General features: G+C 33.5%; 2 protein-coding genes across 8 annotated transcripts in view; one reads left to right on the top strand and one right to left on the bottom strand.

The window, feature by feature from the left end:
- The window catches only part of LOC108970161 (ubiquitin-conjugating enzyme E2 W), a 40,021-nt gene extending 30,065 nt beyond the window's left edge, over positions 1–9,956 (top strand). For 2 of the 7 annotated variants that reach the window (XM_018935364.1, XM_018935363.1), the window contains exons 2-6: positions 3,337–3,679; positions 8,446–8,537; positions 8,622–8,724; positions 8,851–9,082; positions 9,704–9,956. In XM_018935364.1, the coding sequence (XP_018790909.1) occupies positions 3,548–3,679; positions 8,446–8,537; positions 8,622–8,724; positions 8,851–9,082; positions 9,704–9,717 (573 nt within the window). In that variant the 5' untranslated portion in view covers positions 3,337–3,547 and the 3' untranslated portion in view covers positions 9,718–9,956. Of the gene's footprint in view, positions 1–2,627; positions 3,680–5,416; positions 5,501–8,445; positions 8,538–8,621; positions 8,725–8,850; positions 9,083–9,703 lie in introns of those variants that run through there. The other 5 variants (XM_018935367.1, XM_018935368.1, XM_018935365.1 and 2 more) reach the window with 4 other exon arrangements.
- Positions 9,957–12,378: 2,422 nt separating this feature from the next.
- LOC108970160 (CDK-activating kinase assembly factor MAT1) lies at positions 12,379–14,700 on the bottom strand. Its single transcript, XM_018935360.1, has one exon. It carries the CDS (start codon positions 14,552–14,554, stop codon positions 13,604–13,606), a length of 951 nt encoding a protein of 316 aa, XP_018790905.1. The 5' UTR covers positions 14,555–14,700; the 3' UTR covers positions 12,379–13,603.
- Between the last annotated feature and the right edge of the window lie 4,808 nt (positions 14,701–19,508).

Raw genomic sequence — 19,508 nt, 5'->3', positions numbered from 1 at the left:
TTTTTCGACGCTTCTCGAAAGTAGCCAAGCATTTTGCCATCTGTACATCACCGTACACTACTTCAGTTGATAAATCCAATCAGCTTTTACTTAATAATTTTTTATATAAATACATACAAATATATGATTCATTTAAGGTTATCCGCCTAACTCAGCCTTGACCAACTGATCTGCGGCACCGTTTTCATACATATTAAAAAAAATGTATTTCGATTGTCGTGGCCGAAGTTGTCAAGTAGTCTTAATTGTTCGACAATAACTGGCACCGAAAGCAAAAACAAAATTGTGCACATAGCAGTACACATGTAGGTAGTTATGTATGCAAATAACCAGGTTCAGGGGCATTCGGCCATGTGGAGTGTACGAATGCGCTTATATTTAAGTGGAGAATGTCTTTAAATATACATATAGTAAACTCCTTTCTGCTTGTTTGTTGAAGATATTAATGTTATCGCAAAACTTGGCTATTCATATTATTGCAGTTGATTTATTAACTGTTATTCTACTTTAAATTGATTGCCAGAGAAAAGCGAAAATGTGGCAAAAAAGTGTTTTCACTGAAAAATAATTCAAGAATATTGCATACGATTCTTTTGTCGAATATAATAGTGGTATCCAACTATAATCGTGTTACAAATTTGGACTCAAGTTTTGTACGATTAGAATTTTTCATTAAATGGGCAAATTATTTTGTGGGCTTTTTTGATGTTTTCGTCGGTAGCAACCTTTTCAGGGGTTCATTTTGCTCCGTTCAAACTTAGCAAAACACTTGTCAACGGTTAATTCCCCTGGTGCAGAGTCCAAATAATGTTGATCAATCCAAACCTTGCATTCAACAGTATTTTTTCACCCGGGAAAGTTATGTTTTATTAACACACGAAATTCCTTTTTATCCAGTGAATTGAGGAAAGAGTGTCCAATATCTTCAAATGATTCAATACGGTTTCCCTGGAGCGATCGTTTGAGTTTGCTGAATAGCCAGAAGTCAAACGGAACTAAATCACGGGAATACGATAGTTGCGGCACGATATTGGTTGAAAAAATGGCGAAAAACTCACGAAGAATCAATGCAGTATGCAACGGTTCATCAACTTGGTACAAAAATCGAGAGCTGTCGCCCACATAATCCCAGCCTATTTTTAAGAAAATTTCAGGCAAACCACACATAACCCTCAAATAGTATTCCTTGCTGACAGTTTGCCCAGTCGGAAGGAATTCGGAGCCTTATCTCGATATTCGAACAAAAATGCCAACATAACCTTAATTTTTTACCTTCTTTGTCGTGGTTTTTTCGGCTTCGACTCACATTTGCCACGATATTCAGCCCATTGATCTTGTGTTTCCGTTTCGAAAGTATAGATCCAGATTCGTCGCCAGTAAGAATACGTTTCATGATATCCTGGTAGTCGGAAAGTATTATTTCATAGACGTTAACGCGACGCTGTTTTTCGAAAAAATGGTTTGATTTTAGAATCAGTCGCGTTTTACTGTTATAAGGCCCGAATGATCTTTTAAAATGCTTTCGACGATGGCATTAAGATTTCTAACTGTTAATCGCCGATTCTCAAACACCAATTCTTTTATTTTATTGGCGTCTTAATCATCAGTTGATGTTGATGTCTGTCCTGGACGTGGTGACGAACCGAAATCAAAGCGTTGTTAAAATGCTTAATTTCGAACTTTAAAGGCAAATATTTCTAGTTTGGCTGCTAACTTTACAAAACGGAGATATGTATAACTTTTTTACTTAAACTACTTAGAATTTTTTCACACATGGACTCTTCTGTCACCTGTGATATGAAAATGATTGCAGAAAATTATCCGACTAAAGTTGCTAGAATCGTGTGAATTTACCGCTAATGAGTGACAAAAGGGATCCTAGCAAGGATTGGAACCCGAACATCTTTCGAACTTTACGCTGTTTGGACACGGGATATTAAATTTTTCTTGTTTTTTCTTTTAATCGGCCGTTTTTTTTTATACTATTTTAAAAAGTAGTGTATTGAATTGAGGCAAAATTAATTGAGTCACTTCTCACACACAAAATCAGAGGTCATAAATTGGCAACGCCAAAAAGGCGAATCAATCAATCGAAAAATGACGACTGGAACGTAGATAAAAAGTAACTCACGCCACAGTAGTTGAGGCAGACAGCCAGAAAGACTGCAGAAGCCCGTTCGGATCTTAAGCTTTAATATCAACCGCTATCAGCGCTTTCAATCTCATTTGCAGTGAAATTGACAATATACAGGCAATTTTTTGTGCGATCCAAAATAAGATGATGAAAATAAGTAAAGCAGAAGAAGGGGGTACTGATAAGGTATTTAAAAAATAACAATAATAAACACACGAAAGCGAGCGAGCAATAAAAATCATCATAGTCACACACACACACATACGCGCGCACACAGGAAGGTGAATTGCAATCGAAGCAAAATATTGAGCCACACTAAACCAGCGTGTGTTTATATTGCTATGGCTGGCGCTGATAGCATTGCTTTTTCATTACGTTTTATTTCGCTTTTTTAACTCATTTATTTTCCGATTTGTTTTTCTTTTTGCTTGCGCGTTCGTTTTCGTGCCGCTGGTGCTGTTGTTAGCGATTTCCTTGAGTCGCCAGTGAATATTCGTGTTTGGTACGTGCAACTGCTCGCAGCGCTCGTACGGAGTATTTTGCAAAGCAACAACAAAGTTTTTAAAACATAAAGTTGAAATATAGAGGAAAAATATACTATTTTTTATTTTGAACGAATGTGGTTTCGAAAGGTGTAATTATTGTTTTTCGGTTAGTTGAGAAAGTTTTCGCGTCTCAAGTCACCAGCAGACACACGACTCACGACTCACTTGAAAATTAATTAAAGAACAATAACAACAAAAAATAATTGCAAATCTACTAAAAAAGTACGCCAAACCGAAAGCAGCATTGTGTGTCGCCATTGGGTGAAGTGTGGAGTGCATGCAGGGGTGGCAAAATTAAATGCAATTCGCCGACTAGATTTGTGCAATAATTGTGGCATTTCTCATTGCCCACGTGTGTGTGTGTGTGTGTGTGTGCGGTATGTGTCTGTTGCAGCGTCTAAACCAATTTGTCGCGCAAATGCCGTTAAATTGCAAATGCATTGACTAAAGTGTTTTACAAAAACAAAACAAAGCGTAAAATTACAACAAAATGCATATTATCTAATACAAACCTGCTCGCCTGCATCATTCCGTCACAGCGCGTTGGTCAAAGTCAGCGGCAGAAATCGCCGAGTGCCTCAGTGTTTGCGACTTAATTAACCGTTAACTGAATTACAAACTCAAATGAAATAAAAACATTTTGTTTTCGCAATCTAGAAATATTACATCAGCGCCGCAAAATTACATAAAAACAATAAGGCTTTATCACTAGCGCCGTGCACGCGGTCTGTGCTGCCATATCTACCAGATTTTGGTAGAAAAAATACAAAAATAAATAMATTTCGTACTGCAATTTGTTGCTACGAAAATAGTACATAAAAACAACAGCAACACAGTTGCAAGTGTTATTAAATTGCACGCCGACAAAATGTTGAAAATATTCAAGAGCAAGAAAGACAAGTTGCCAAAATCGGAAATCATCACTTGTGAACCGCAGGTGACCAAAGAGCCGCGCACGAAATGCGGCAAACCGCTGGTGTTGGACAACACGCGTTGGGAGGCAAGTATTGACAGCAATTTAAGGCTTTATATTAGAGCAAAAGAAAAAAAATCTTATTATTGTTATAAATAAAATATTCAAAAAAAAGTGGCAAAAAATATTCAAAATATTTAACCAATATTAATGCAGCCAAAATTTTGACCTACTATAAATGAGGACTGCTGAAAATATAAACTAATTAAGCAGCAATTTTATTGAAAGAATTTTTATTGCAAAACAGTGTTTATCATCAAATATTTATATATTCGAGGTGTTATATCCAGTATGCGGTTTTGTGAAGATTTATTTTTCTCTTCTTTTTTTTTTTGTTTTGTTTTGAAGTGGGTCTCTAAAACAATGTGTCCGGATTTGGGGAATATTTTTTTGCTTAAATTTTACTGAAATCCAAATTCAGTAAAAATATTGTAACTAAGAATAAATTAATTCAGCTATTGGTTGAGGAGCTACTAAACATTTTTATTTTTGCCGAAGTGACGGCGTTCCGAAAAAACCGTAAAAATCGTAATTTGCATTTCAGATTCTGTAAACAGCGTGTCCAGAGTTGAAAATTGGCGCCCTCTGAACAATGTTTGTCAGATTTTCAAAACAAAAAAGCACAACAGTTAAGGGGTTACATGGGTTTCTTTTGCAAAAAACAGCATTGGCATTTTTTAACAATATTTTTCTCATGTAAAAATTAAATATTTATTATAATTTTTTATTGTTATAAGCATACTCTATTAACAAAGAAATACTGAAATTTTCGGAAAAAATAAATATTTTCAATTCAACCATTTCCGTTATCCACTCGAAAAAAGATGCCCACGTTGGCAGTATAACTCATCAGGATCATCCAAAATGAAAAAAATTTGAGCTTTAGATATTTTTACATAAAGATGAAAATTTCGCTAATTTTTTTTTTTTTCAAATAGTTGTAATCGAAAATAAAAAACAGTGTAAAATTTCATGAAGATCGGTTAAGTGTTTTCGAGAAAGCTTGTCAAGCGACTTCAAAAACACAATTTCGGGGTAAACGCCTTTAAAGACGGCGCATTTAGCCTAGCTAGCCTCGAACTCACAAAGTTCTCAAGGCTGTATCTCCGAAACTATTACTCAGATCAACTTGAAAATTTAGGACAATGTTCTAGAAGTGGTGTAGAATTTAATAAGACAATAAAAAAACCAAAAAAAAAAACGGGTTTGAAACCCGTAAACCCATGTAACCACTTAAATAAATCTTAAAAATACGTTCACATCTCGGATACTGGTTTTCGGTGAATATACGTTCGGTAATCGATTCCTTGAAATTCATTTTTGTTATTTTTTAAAATTGGTGAAAATTCATTGCCTACATTTAGGGTTATATTGAATGATCGTTTACCCACGATTCGTGGCTTAGAATTAAAACCATCATGTTGACTTGGTTTTCACTTAGAGAAGCGCTGTACTGATTGAGAAAGCCTTCGTAACTCTTTTGGATTTTAATTAATGATTTCTAATTGGAATAACGCATCGTAAAATAATAAATTTTTACACTTTTTTACAAAAAAATTTTTTGTTGGATAACATACAAAAATGAGTCAGGGAATTAGAATACTCAACGCTATATTTTCAGATCGTTATAACTTATAACTTTATGAGACTATATGAAACCCCTAATTATATCATTTCAGAATTTTACATTTGCTACTACTGATAAAATGTAATACGCATTCATAATTTCTACTGTGGTTTATCGCATTTACTACACATTTTTATGCATAATGAATTTCCATGGAATTTTACACATTTTCAAACGGTGGAGTGTCACAGAAACACAAGTCATCTATAGCACTTGTATGGGTTAATAGTGTGTGACTAATGATGTCATAGCGAGATCTAAAACAACTTAATACTTTCCCATCATGTAATTTATATATTTTTGTTTAACTGGTGACGTGTTTGATAATTTACGTACATAAAAATAATTACTTGCAGAATAATAATGATATCGTTATCTGAAGAAGCTAGCTACGCAAACATAGTTAAATATGGGCATGTCATTGTCTAAATGTTATATCACTCAAAAGATGTACTTTTCGGTGCTATAAATCTTTAAAAATAGCATTTGGGGTACTTTTTTGCTGGGGATGGATAAATTTTCTCAAATGACTTCCGCTCAGGTTGAAATTAGTTAAACAAGAAGATGTCACTATTGATGTGAAGAAAAATATATATAATAACAAGTCCGTTCTTCTCGAATGTAACTTTATTTATGATTCCAATTTCCAATCCTTACATCTCGAAAGTTAACATAATGTATGTAAGCTTAAAACTAATGAGTGCAAATCTTTACTGTTGTTGTTATTACTATTTAAGGAAAGAGAGAATTTAGTTTAAGAAAGATCAATTAGCAAGTATGGAAATTATGAAATGAGAAAAAGAGATATGAGAGGATAAGTAAGACAGGTAAAGAAAGAATGAATAGAGAAGTGTATGTTGTTGTTAGTGGGAGTATTGGTATATGACTATATATTTTTTTTTAATTTAAAAGGACGTTAACTTCCGAAACTATAAAACTATAAGACCCTTCTCAGGCGCATTTCTTATAGCATAAAGGGTATACAAATATCGTTATCTTGATATTGATAGGTCAATTTGCATGGCAGCTATAAGCTATAGTGGTCCGATCTGAACAATTTGTTCGGAGGTTGTTGTGTTGCCTTGGAAAATAATATGTGCCGAGTTGCGTGAAGATATCCTGTGAAATAAAAAAGTTTTTCATACAAGGGCTTCATTTTGTTACATAAGCTATAGTGGTCCTATATCGGCAGTACCGACAAATCAGCAGCGTCTTGATTAGAAAGGGACGTGTGCAAAATTTGCACCTTAAAACCTTTACGATGTGTGCATTTAAGTTCTTACTATCTTATAACCTTCCATGTACCTACTACATACATACAGTATATACCAAATAATACTAACTGAAAAATCCCCACTTAAGCTACTTTGCAATTTTTCATTGTCATTCCATAGGATTCGAGTATGCAGCACTGCACTCTGACCACACCATCTTCAAGTGGAAATCTGTACCGTTAATCGATATAAATAAATTTATTTCCGCTATCTTATCATTACTTCAACGATAACAATGTTGACTAAGAACAGCTCATAAATTGTGTTTTGTTTTTCGCGAATATCTAAAATAAATAGTACTCATCATCACTACGGTTATAAAGTATACATACATACATACATGTAGCTAATGTACACACAATAAACAAACGTTTATCAAATTCAATTGTCGAAAAAATAAGATGTTGTCTTTTGTATATAAATATGTCTATATATATAAATTATATTTGAGCTATATACAAACATCACATGCTAATACACTTATGTTTGTGTATAATTACTCAAGCGTTGCAGAAAAATTAAGTTATCTTATCGATAATTAGACGCTATAAAAGCTTATTGGCGTGTTTGCGTCAAAGGATTGTAATATTTACGTACCGTAGATACATATCTATGTACATAAACATATATACACTTATGTATGTATGTATATAAAAGTAAATTTCTGTGTATAATTGTCTTAGCATTATACTCCACATTTCATTTATGCCAATAAAGATTGTATAAAAAGCTGCCAGCATTTCACAAACTAGACACCTTCATAGTTCCTTAAGATTTTGCAAGTAAGTCGGTCATATTTTGAATATTTCGTCGCTTTTTTAATGCGTTCGAAGAGCTTTTTAAGTCTGGAAATCAAAACCAGTGATAAGTACGGTATATTAAAATGCTTTCTTTCGGCGCCAATTCTCGAGCTTTGAACATTTAAAACAACAGTAACAAGAAAAGCCGTTAACTTCTGCTGTGATACCCTTCATATGTGCATTATTATAGCATAAAAGGGTATTACTTCCAAGAATAATAATGAGATATTTTTTTTATTTTGATTTTGTTCGGTCAGTTTGTATGACAGCTATATGCTATAATGATTTGATTTAAACAATGTGTTCAGGATTTATACGATTGCCATAGATAATAATATGTACCAAATTTCGAGAAGATATCTCTTCAAATAAAACATTGTTCCATACAAGGATCTGAAAACGATTGGTCAGTTTGTATGACAGCTATATGTTCTAGTGCCTCGATCTGAATAATACGTTCGGAAATTGTAGCGCTCTCTAGGACAATAATTATTACCAAATTTAGTCAGGATATCTTCTCAAATTTATAAGTTTTCCATACAAGTACTTATTTCTGAGCAGTCAGTTTGTATGGCAGCTATATGCTATAGTTGTCCGTTCTAAACAATTTATTCGCAGATTACACAGTTGCTTTATGCAGACATATGTGTCGAATTTCGTGAGGATAGCCAGTCACATGCACGATCTTGCACGATCACTTCGTATGGCAGCTATATGCTAAAGCAGTCCGATCTAAACAATTTGCACCGATATGATAGCGTTAGTTTAGACATTAAGCCATGCCAAATTTCTCGAAGATGTCTTGTCAAATAAAAAAGTTTTTCGTACAAGTACTTGTATATATCCGACGTTCAGGGTATAAAAAACTTTCAGCAGCAGCTTAAACGCTTACAATTTTATTCTAAGACTTTTAACTGAAGGCCGAAAGTGCGTGTATTTTACCTTTATTATCAACTGGCGCAATCGAAATTGTATAATATTAGTCTTTGTCGCATAAATATTGCTACACTTTAATTATAAATGCTGTTGAATGTGACTTCATTGTTGCTGTTTTCTCTAACAATACTTCCACATCTTTTCTTCTATTTACAGAGAAGATTGCACAAAGAGTTGATGTCGCTGATAAAGGAACCGCCACCGGGTGTTACCGTCGATACCGATAGTATAGGACAAAACTTATCAGAGTAAGCCACACACATATATATATAGTTGAAATTATATCACTCTACAAATATATTTGTAATTGTATATAAATTCCTCTCTTTTAGATGGAAAATAAATATTGCCGGCTTCGAGGGCACCCTGTATGAAGGTGAAAACTTTCAGCTACTCTTCAAATTTAACAATAAATATCCCTTCGATTCGCCAGAGGTGAGCACATACACATACACACATAATTTTATACAAATATATATATATGTATGTAAAYATATACATATGTATATGTTTATGACACTGATTTACTACATTGTTATCACACTTTGTTATCCATCGCAGGTGACGTTTATTGGCAACAATATACCTGTGCATCCGCACGTCTACTCCAATGGACATATCTGCCTTTCCATATTGACAGAAGATTGGTCGCCAGCGCTATCAGTACAATCTGTCTGTCTGAGCATAGCATCGATGCTTAGTAGTTGCCGTGAAAAGAAGCGTCCACCAGATAATACGTTATACGTAAAAACCTGCAATAAGAATCCGAAAAAGACCAAATGGTGGTATCATGGTGAGTTTCAAAAACTTTTGAATTTAGGTAAAACCTCAAAACGTTAATTAAATGAATTGGTATTCATCGATAGTTAGAATTTGACTAGTACTACTACTTCATTATATACGATCCGAATATGTGGTTTGTGGAACGCACCTTGTGTACAAGTACATATATATATCCTTTTCACCACACCGTCTTCTATCCAAATATGTAGATGCTTTAGGTCACGACAATTAGGAAATTCAATAAGATCAAAAACCACCGTTATCGGACCCCTACACTATATAGCTGCCATACAAACTGAATAATCAAAACAAGTTCTTATATGGAAAACTTTTTTATTTGACAAGATATCTTCAAGAAATTTGACATGGCTTATTATCCAAGACAATGCTATAATCTCTGGCCAAATTGTTCAAATCGGATCACTATAGCATAAAGCTGCCATACAAACTGAATAATCAAAAACAAGATCAGAATCTTTATCATACCCTTTATGCTATAAGAAAATGTCGATTACAATACCTAGATCCCCTCTCTTTGTTTACAACAACAACATTGATAGTTTCCTTATATATTTCTTATTTTATTTTCACTTAACTAAAGTAGTAATCCGCAACACGTTCTTTTTTACAGACGATTCGGTCTAGTGGAAGTTGAATACCGCTACCTATCGGTACACAAATAAGCTGTTCGCTGCACTGACAAACTCATTGCTGGTACTTAGAATGGAACTACAACAACAAATTACGCAAATATACACTGAGAGTAAATTGTCTGTGAAAAAAATACGCCGACGTGTAAAACACAAACGTAAGCGCGCATCCACAAACACACAGACACACACATAACTAATCAACTGTAAATTGCAAACAAACAAAAACTAAAACATAAAACAGCTAAAATAAATTTTAAACTATAACAGCTGTTTGGTTAGGAGGAAAGCGTTTAAGCAGAGGGCAGCCTGTGATGTGACTTTGCGCAGCCGTATGCGTGACAAAAGAAATATCGTATTTTAAATTTACATATACATACATACMTACATATATTTTAATTATTATATACATTTTACTTTAACTTAGCGCGCCAACAACAAAAAGAAAAGCAAACTTAAAATAAATATAAATTTAATGAAGGCAAAGACAGAGGATAAATAACATTTTTGAGACGCAAACATGCATTATACACACACATACAAAACAAAGCACACATAATACTGACAAAATGATTTAAAGCAAGCCAACAACGTTAAATGGAAAAAGTGTCTAAATTTTCGAAACTAACAAAAAATAAAAATCATGAATTATAATTATAATTATGTTATGCGTGTATGAATATTTAGGCTAGCGTGTTGGAAAAGACATTTTTGCTACACTGTGCTAAAGTTTGTAAAATTCCGGAAAATGCAGTAAAATTACAACGAAACGTAATTTTATAAAAAAGAAAAAATCAAACGTATTAACAGTTATTTATTGCTGCATGTTTTTTTGTGTTATTTTATTTTTATTTAATATTTTTTGTGTGCTTTGTTTTAGCTTTTCTGCGAAAATAACAACAAAGTTATAATTTAATATACAAAAAGAAAGCAAATATATATGAAAACATAACAATTAAACCAGTAAAAAAGTTCTTTAAAATATAACAGTAATTATCTAATGAATGTTGCAAACTCGTCTGCAATGCAGCAACAACATTCCATGATGTGTTTGCTGAAAGTGCAATAAAGCCCAACAAACCTAACCAAACAAATATATATATTTTTAAACGAAATTTCTTTGCCAAACAAATATTTTTATATTTTTAACAAAAAATATTTTATTGAGCTGCTGCAGTTATTTGAAAACATTTTCTGCATCATTTACAGCAATGAAGGGAAACGCAAAATGTTAAAGTAAATGAGAAATGTAGAAATGTATAAAATTAAATGCGTCAAGCGTCAAAAATCCAACTAATTCTTCACTTGCATCGCCGCATAGCTTTCTTTGCGCTTTATAAATGTATTTACCAAATTTGCCTATTAGAATTTTCTTTTAAACTCACAGTATGCTCGTTTGTTTCGCGCTTTGTTAGCTTGTAGTCCCAACGTTTTGGTGCAATTCGTTTGTATCGTTCATATTTTTAGCTTTGAGTTGTCAACTGTATTGTAGACCTGTCAGTAAACGTGTGATTTCCTTTCTCATATGATCTGCATATGATATATTATTAATTAATTAATTACGTTTTCCTTATCGATTCAGTAATTGCCAATTCTTTACACGTACATACACATATACCTTAATTAATATTTATATATAAAATATACATACATATATACACATAAATACATATTTACTTGTATTTTAGTACGCGGTATGTAAGTATACCGTTAAATCATTATGATAATTTACATTTACACACACCCCTCCCTTTCTTAATAATAACTTTGTAATATTGTGTTTGTCTATAAAGTGTACGTTAATTTTTCTGTTTATTATATACTTACAATACATACATACGTATAGTTACATAAGTGTCGATTTATGTGTAAGTCAAGTATGAAGTAAAATAAGTATGTGAATTGCTCTACGCAGTTAAAACAATCTTAATTATAATAATAAATGCGTGTCATTCTCAAGTATTCAATAAAACAAAAACACTTATGATTATAATGAAAACATACATACAATTGAATGAAGTTGGATTGTTTTATTTCTTTAAAAGTAAAAAAGGAAAAAAGTGGTGGATTCGGCTGTGTAAAAACCTGCAGAGGCACATTTTTAGACACAAAAGCGTATAAAAGTATACTTGACTTAATTTTGGTCGCTCAATTTGTATGACAGCTTTATGCTATAGTCGTCCGATCAGAACAATATGTTCGGAGAATATAGGATTGGCTTGGGCAAAGATCCATGTGAAATATCGTGAAGGTATATGTATTGTCAAATAAAAAAGTTTCCCATACAGAGATTAAATTTTGATCGTTCAGTTTGTATGGTAGCTATGTGCTATAGTGGACCGAAATCGGTGCTTCCCACAGCTGAGAATCTCCTTTGGGAGAAAGACACGTGTGCAAAATTTCAGATTGATATCTCAGAAAGTTCTAGTATATACAAACAGTCGAACATGACTCAATCGACCGAGCTAGTCACTACACTACAATAGAATATATAGTTGTTGTTGTAACGGGTACCTAATCCCTGTAAGGATTAAATAAGTTGTCATAGACCTCATCAAACGGTAGCTCCTGGAAACGTGTTGTTTCGACGGGGTCGGACCAAAGAGTTAGCAGGGCATGCAAAGAGGTGGCTAGGTCATGCGAGTGCAATGTGACCTGGACATATACTTTTATGTCAGGGTCTATTATGGATAATTAGGAGCTTAACCTATTGCAGCATCCAGAACGAAGCTTTACAAGAGTCACTCTAGTTTCTCGCGACAACTCCAGATCTTCGTCTGCAATGTGTGGTGGTTTCACTAAAAGTACGTCATTCACTGAGAGGGAGCGGTGGTAACCGCCAAAACAACAACAGAGAGTCAGTGAAGGTGTTAATGAATGGCGGTCAGTGCTTGCCGGAAGTTAGTTAGTCCACATAGTTGATGCTCCTAGGTGGCGTTTGCGCTCCAATCAGGTAAGTGCAGGGATTACTTTTGCGAAAGCACCCCAGCAAGCACCGCTTGAGGACGAGTTCCTTAACTGGGAGAACACGGGCCTCACTATGTTCAATGTGAGGCATCAATAGGCATTCTGTCGTAGTCCAGAGTCCAGTGTTCAGATAAGTTTAGAATTTCCTCGTCTGCGTTTCACTGCATTCAGGCGACCATACAGGTGCGACAAAATCAGGGAGCGACCGGTGGATTGCCTTGCATGTTGCCAACAACGATTTTTTTTTTATCATTTTGCCATGTGCTGCCGGCTAGTGACTTGAGGATTTCGTGAAGGAGCACCGATTGTCGAAGGTCGCACCTAAAATTTTAGGGTTGTAGTCAGTCGGAATCTTAACTGCACCGGTGTATGTAAGTAATACACATTCGTATTTATTCGATAGTACTAGACAAAGCTTTAGCGAAGAATACGTTATCACATTCAGTCGGTCCTTAAATAATGTGAATTATATCGGAACATCTCCATGCCGTCCTGAGCTTTAAACTGGGTAAGGAAACAAATACTTAGGACATTTCAGAAATATTTCTACAGAACCAAAACGAGCAATTCCTCTGAAAAGTATCCACTAATTTCCCTTACATGAATATAATCATAACAGTATTATTTATAAGACATTCAGGGCATGAAAATTTTAACAATAATAATAAAATGCTTTAAATAGATTACAAGTTTGCGTATTATTTCATGGCTAGTATTCAAGGAATCATTTCAATTTAGCAAGTTCTGTAAACCTTTTATAAATTACTAATTGTATACAACTATATGTCTATGGTAATTGGGTATGTTAAAGTTTGTTAAATTAAAGTCTGAAATTCATTTCTTTGTTATACAAAATACAACTAAGCGCTGATCTCCAACTGCTCTTCGTTTATAATGCTATTTTCATTCTCGTGTCAATTAACCGTCGGTGCACCAAAGTAGAGACCCATCAATGCCTCTTGCAAAGCACGTTGACAAGCTAAGTTCGCTTTGTAACCACCGGCACGTTCAGCGCTATTCTCGGGTCGTATGTGCGCAATGAAACCTTTACTTTCGATATCGGCGGTAGTTGGAGCAGCTGGGCCTTCCGTATAAAGCGTAGGCACTTTATGGACATATAGTGGTCCCTCTTCCGCCTTTGGTAACGGTAGGAACATTTGGTCCGCTGTGCGTCCAAATTTTATTCCTGTCGAGAATTGTGTAGCTGGTTTGGGTGGTGGCAGTTTCTTCTCTTCCTCGCGTAGCTTTTCTACCTTCTCGGCGAATTCATTTACAATCTCAGCGGCATCTTTGCCACTGCACATTAGTTCGTCGATGAGCGCTTCCTTCTCTCGCGCTTTTTTCTTTTTTTGTTCATTTTCGAGTTCAGCCAATTCCTGCTTCCGTGCTTCTTCTTGTGCACGCTCCAATTCAAGCATTTCCTCCAGCTCGTACTCTTCTCGGCCCATACGTGTTTTATTCCTTTGTATAACTTCACGATTCTCACGCCTATATGCTTCGATGCGTTTATTGGTGCCAATTATATCGATGTTGTTGCAGAGATTGTAGATAATAGTTTCGATTTCTTCCAAGTAATCATTGTATTCTTGCAGCGTAGCGAAATCTTCCTCCTTTTTGTTGTAATCGCGCAGTACACGTTTTCGTATATCTACCTCCTTCTCCACCATAGGATCTTCGAAGAGTTGCACACGGAAGTTGTTGCGCCGCAATGGCACCATACATTCTGGACAGGAACCTGAACCCTTGAGGAACAGCAAATCTACACATGATTCACAAAGTGTATGGCCACAAACGTTGACCATCAATTTCAGTGAGGGATTGCGGTACTTTGTTGTTTTGCAGCGCGGACATGCCTGGTCTTCCATGTTGATAATTAGATTTTGCTTTGAACTCGGCGATGCAAAAACTTATTTTTAAATGGAAAAATGTCTTTTGTTGTGCTAATTCGACCGGTGTGTTTTCAATTTGACTTATCAAAAACAAAATTGTAGATAAATTATGTGGAAGTGATACAAACAAAATCAGCTGCTCTAGCATTGAGTTATCTATTTACATGATTCACCCTGTGTTTGTTTACTTTTAGCGAAATTAGAAATTCGCTGCAGCTTCGTGACGAATTTTATTTTGTATTACAAATATTAACGTAATCTCTAAAATATCTATCTATAAAAATAAACTGAAATAGACTTAAAAAGGGACGTTTGAAAAGAAATCAGCTAAAATGTCCTGTGCGACGAATAGGTAATGGATGCAACTCTGAAGGTGCCGATAATGAAGTGTAACAATATTTTGTTCCTTGCAGTTCAATTTAAAAATTTGATTTAGCGCGGCTAGTAAAATCATAAAAATCACAAAATTGATACCGCTTGTAAAGTAACATTGAGCAATACCAAAAGTTCCATCAGGACCGGAATGGACCTCTCGGAGACGTTCGATACCAAACAAGGTTTCAAACAAGGCGATTACCTATCGTGCGACTTCTTCAATCTACTGCTTCGAGTTGCCTAACTCAAACAAACAGTCGTCACGTTCTCGACTTGGCTTCCAAGTCACTGTTGACAGTCATAACTTCGAAGTTGTAGAAAATTTCATCGATCTTGAAACCAATATTAATGAAAACAACAATGTCAGCCTCGAAATCTAGCACAGAATAAATCTTGCCAACATGTGCTACTTCGACCTATCTCTACGAACAAAGACTAAACTCTATGAGTCACTCATTATTCCCGTCCTGCTATACGGTTCAGAGCCATGAACGATGATAACATCTGATAAGTCGGCGTTACGAGTTTTCGAGATAAAGGTTATGTGGAAGATTTATGGTATCGCATACGATGAGCTATACGAGATATATAACGGTATGAACATAATTTAGAGAATTAAGAGATGGCGGCTACTCTGGCTAGGTCATGTCGTCCGAATGGATAAAAACACTCCAGCTGTGAGAGTATTCGATGCGGCACCCGCCAAGGAAGCAGAGGAAGGGGAAAACTTCCACTCTGTTGGAAAGATCAGGAGGAGAAGGACCCGGGTACACTTGGAATCTCCAGTTGACACCAAATAGCTAAAAGGAGAACGATTGGCGCGATGTTGTAAACTCTGCTATAACCAATAAAGAAAGAGAAGAGTCCCAATCCGATGCAAAAGCTACTTTTTTTTTGTAATATTTCAGCAGCATTTCCGACTTGCAGTCTTTCAACACCTCTTGGATTCAATATTTAAACATTTCGAAATGACTGCTTGAGTGACTAGCAAAGATTATGCGAGCTCTTCTTGTCACAACAATCTTTATCGCGTAATGCTTCCAGTTCCGCATCTTAAAATCTTTTGAAGCTCAGGTCGTTCTTCGTCTTCAAAGCTAAAATCACCATTTATCAACCTTGCAATCCAATTTTGGTACTTTAACTCAGCACCGACATATTTGAGTGAAAAAATTTTTATTGCTTTCGCTCAAATAAATGGCATATACAGAAAAAGGCGCTCAGGGGCTGAAGCTTTCCATAAAATATTTCTTTTCCCGTTTTCTGTTCCTGTACCTTTTTAGTTTCTGTTATATTGTCAGGATTATAAAAACGAGACATGTTTTCAATATCTTTGATATTTTCATCTAAACCTACAGAAAAATCCGCTAATCGGGAAAACAGAAACTATTTCTGCTTCTGTTGCTGATACATTTCTGTTTCCGTTCCTCTTTTGCTTCTTTTATATTGCTAATCAACCAGGTTTATAGAAACGTGGCATATTTTCCATTTCTTTGATATTTTCATCCATAAATTCACATATTTTCTTACCTTTTTTTCTTCTTCCAGTACATAAATTAAAATAGTAATATTTTTTATTCACATTTCTCGTGTATTCTTTATTTTAAATTTCAATTTTATTATATATGTAAATTTATACATTTATATATTATATATATTTATATATAATTTATTTAGTTAAATACATTTACAATTCTAAATAAGTATTTCCGTAATTAAGATCGGCTAAATCGAGAACAATGCAACCAATCAATCAATCGGTATTAGTGTCTAATAGTAGCTGAAGTTGTACACATACAATAATGATCAATACAAATTAAACAAATTTATTCAGTTATATAATTTTCTAATTAAAGAAATTAATTTAACAAATAGGATGCCGTATTTGTTGACACACACATTGTTGTTGTTGCTTCGCATTTATTTATAATTTTTTTTTTGCCATGAGGCGAGTACAAACAATTCAAACAGCGACTCAAACCACATACAAGCATACAATTACTAACTTTAGCATACTTTCAACAACTTTTTAAACACGCATGTGCATACATACACAACTACATATGCTGTAAATATGTACATTTGCATTTGCACACATACAGATGCATCATTTTATGTTTCCACGTTTCTATAATAAATTTTGTTCTTTGCTATACGAATTGGTTATATGTAAATTAGTTAACTACATACAACTACACATATGTGCCTTTATGACATATACGTACATATTTATATACGCCTAATTACGTATCATACACTGCATATACATTTGAAAATATTTATTATTATTTTATTTATTTTTTTCTAATAATTTTACTTTATTAAATATATATTTTCGTATATAACTGATTGTGTTTACATATATAGTATATACTTGTATATGAGCGTGGCTAGCTAAAATTTCATTTAAATAAGCTAACTGCTAGTCTATGTCGCTATGTATATAAGCTAAGTATTTAATTATTTTTTTTTAGTTGTAAGTGAAATATTTTCGTTAAATGTCTTTGAATTTTATATTTTCAATCGATTTTATATATATATTTTTTATTTATAAATTTTTATATATTATTATATATATACATATATATATATATTTGTTTTTTGTTGCGGTGCTTTATTTTTGCGCTTATATTTTCGTAGTGCTACAATATGGATTATATTATATAACAGCGTATATGCGCTTTCGAAAGTTTAACGGTTATAATAAAATCAAATTACATTTCAGAGTATGTGTAGTGTGGTAATACTTTATAGTTAACAGTTAGTTAGATGTAGAGCTGTTTAATATTTTTGTTTTATTTTTTAATATATTTCAAAATTTTTGTGTCGTTAGTTAGATATTTAGTTTGTGTATCCATATAAGGTTGTCCGTTATTTCAAAAGTAAATTTTGCCTGAAGTTTCAGTTTTTACACTAAAAATGTTATGCAACAAAAAGCAGCTTGTTTTTCAATTTAAACCTTGTTTAAATCATAATTCTTTTTCAATCAATTTTTCCTTTTTTATTTTTTATTTTTTTGTAGTAAATATTTTAACTCCATAACGAATAACTCTAAAAAAGTTACAATTCAATAGAAAATTTTCTGCTCTACAAAAAAGGCCTTCATGATTTTTTTCATAAAACAACTCGTTTATAAGTTATACACAGTTAGTCACACATCAAATGAACTGAGGATTTATACGAGAGCACTAGCAGGTATTGAGCACCATGGCGTATGAGTAACACGGTAAGCATTATTCACTCGTATAAATGTTCAGTACATTTGAAGCATAACTTTAACGGCGGTGGAAAAAATCATCAAGAGCTTTTTGAAGAGCGCTAAATTTTTTATTAAAATATCTGCTTTCTAAAATTGTTAGTGCATTTTTTATGCACAATATCAAAGATACCATAGAGTTATCTACATATGAAATATGATTTAGTCTCAGTTTAAATTTAAAATTTTAAATAAAAATTTTGTTTCAGTTGCTTAACGTTTTTTAGGGCATAAATTGGAACTTGCTAACAAAAAACAAAAAGAAAAACAAAAGCTCTAATAAATAAAGTTCGAAAAACTAGACGAAAGTCGTTATATACTATATATATATACTTTATTTCCTTGTTATATACAAAAACCAAATCAAAAAAGCTTTCGTTTAGTAATATTTAATATAAATACTTCAATCGTTTGTTAATAAAACTCTAATTGCTTACTTGTTATATATAAAAACGAGTGCTCTCTATACAATTGTGTAACATTAAAATGCTTTTAACACAAATCAAATATTTCATTTTCGAAAATATTTGCAGCGTTTGGCAAAGCATTTTTGTAGAAAATTATTTCAAGCTTGGATTGTACTAAGAGATTTTCTGCTTTTCGCTTGTGTTTGCCACCTTTCCATTTACTCTCCAAATAACCAACACAAACTTCATACATTTTCCAGAATTTCGTTCTTTGTTTTTGTTTTGCATTTTCAACAAAGCAAATCATATATACATATGTAATTGGTATTCGCGTTCTTTTAACTTTATTTTAGTTATCGATTTGCTCGAATAAATATAAAAAAACATTCATTACAAATCGAATCACTGTAAATATCACAATTTAGTTAACGCATAATGCATACTCAACGTATAATACATACATAAGAACATATACATATATGCATATGTATATATATATGCAGATATACATACTTACACACAATTAGTCATACAATATACTGCATTTGTAACAGCCTAAAGTCTAAGTTGGCCTTCTACGCTCAACACTGTCGCTGTAGTGAGAATAATAATCGTTTCTGTGTACACTTTTGTGGAGTACCGTTAGCGCGCACCTCAATGTATAATGCAGTTAGTACAATATTTGACTAAGCAAAGAAATAGCGCGCTTGTTAAGTATATCATATGTGTGGATTGCTGAGGGTACACTGTAAATATTTTTATATTATTATAACGAAATTTTTTTAAAGAATTTTTCAACATTTTTTGTTTTTTTCAAAATTGAATTCGTTTAATAATTGAAATATATCGGTCACTGAGGGTATACTGGAAAAAATATATAATATATTATTTTAAT

The sequence above is a fragment of the Bactrocera latifrons genome, unplaced genomic scaffold (assembly GCF_001853355.1).
Source record: "Bactrocera latifrons isolate USDA-ARS-PBARC rearing strain unplaced genomic scaffold, ASM185335v1 scaffold_287, whole genome shotgun sequence".
Classification (NCBI taxonomy): domain Eukaryota; kingdom Metazoa; phylum Arthropoda; class Insecta; order Diptera; family Tephritidae; genus Bactrocera; species Bactrocera latifrons.
This window is presented reverse-complemented; position numbering and strand designations above follow the sequence as displayed.

Bases quoted from the DNA above. Each gene is read 5' to 3' on its own strand.
- LOC108970160 (XM_018935360.1), bottom strand. From the start codon at position 14,554: ATGGAAGACCAGGCATGTCCGCGCTGCAAAACAACAAAGTACCGCAAT.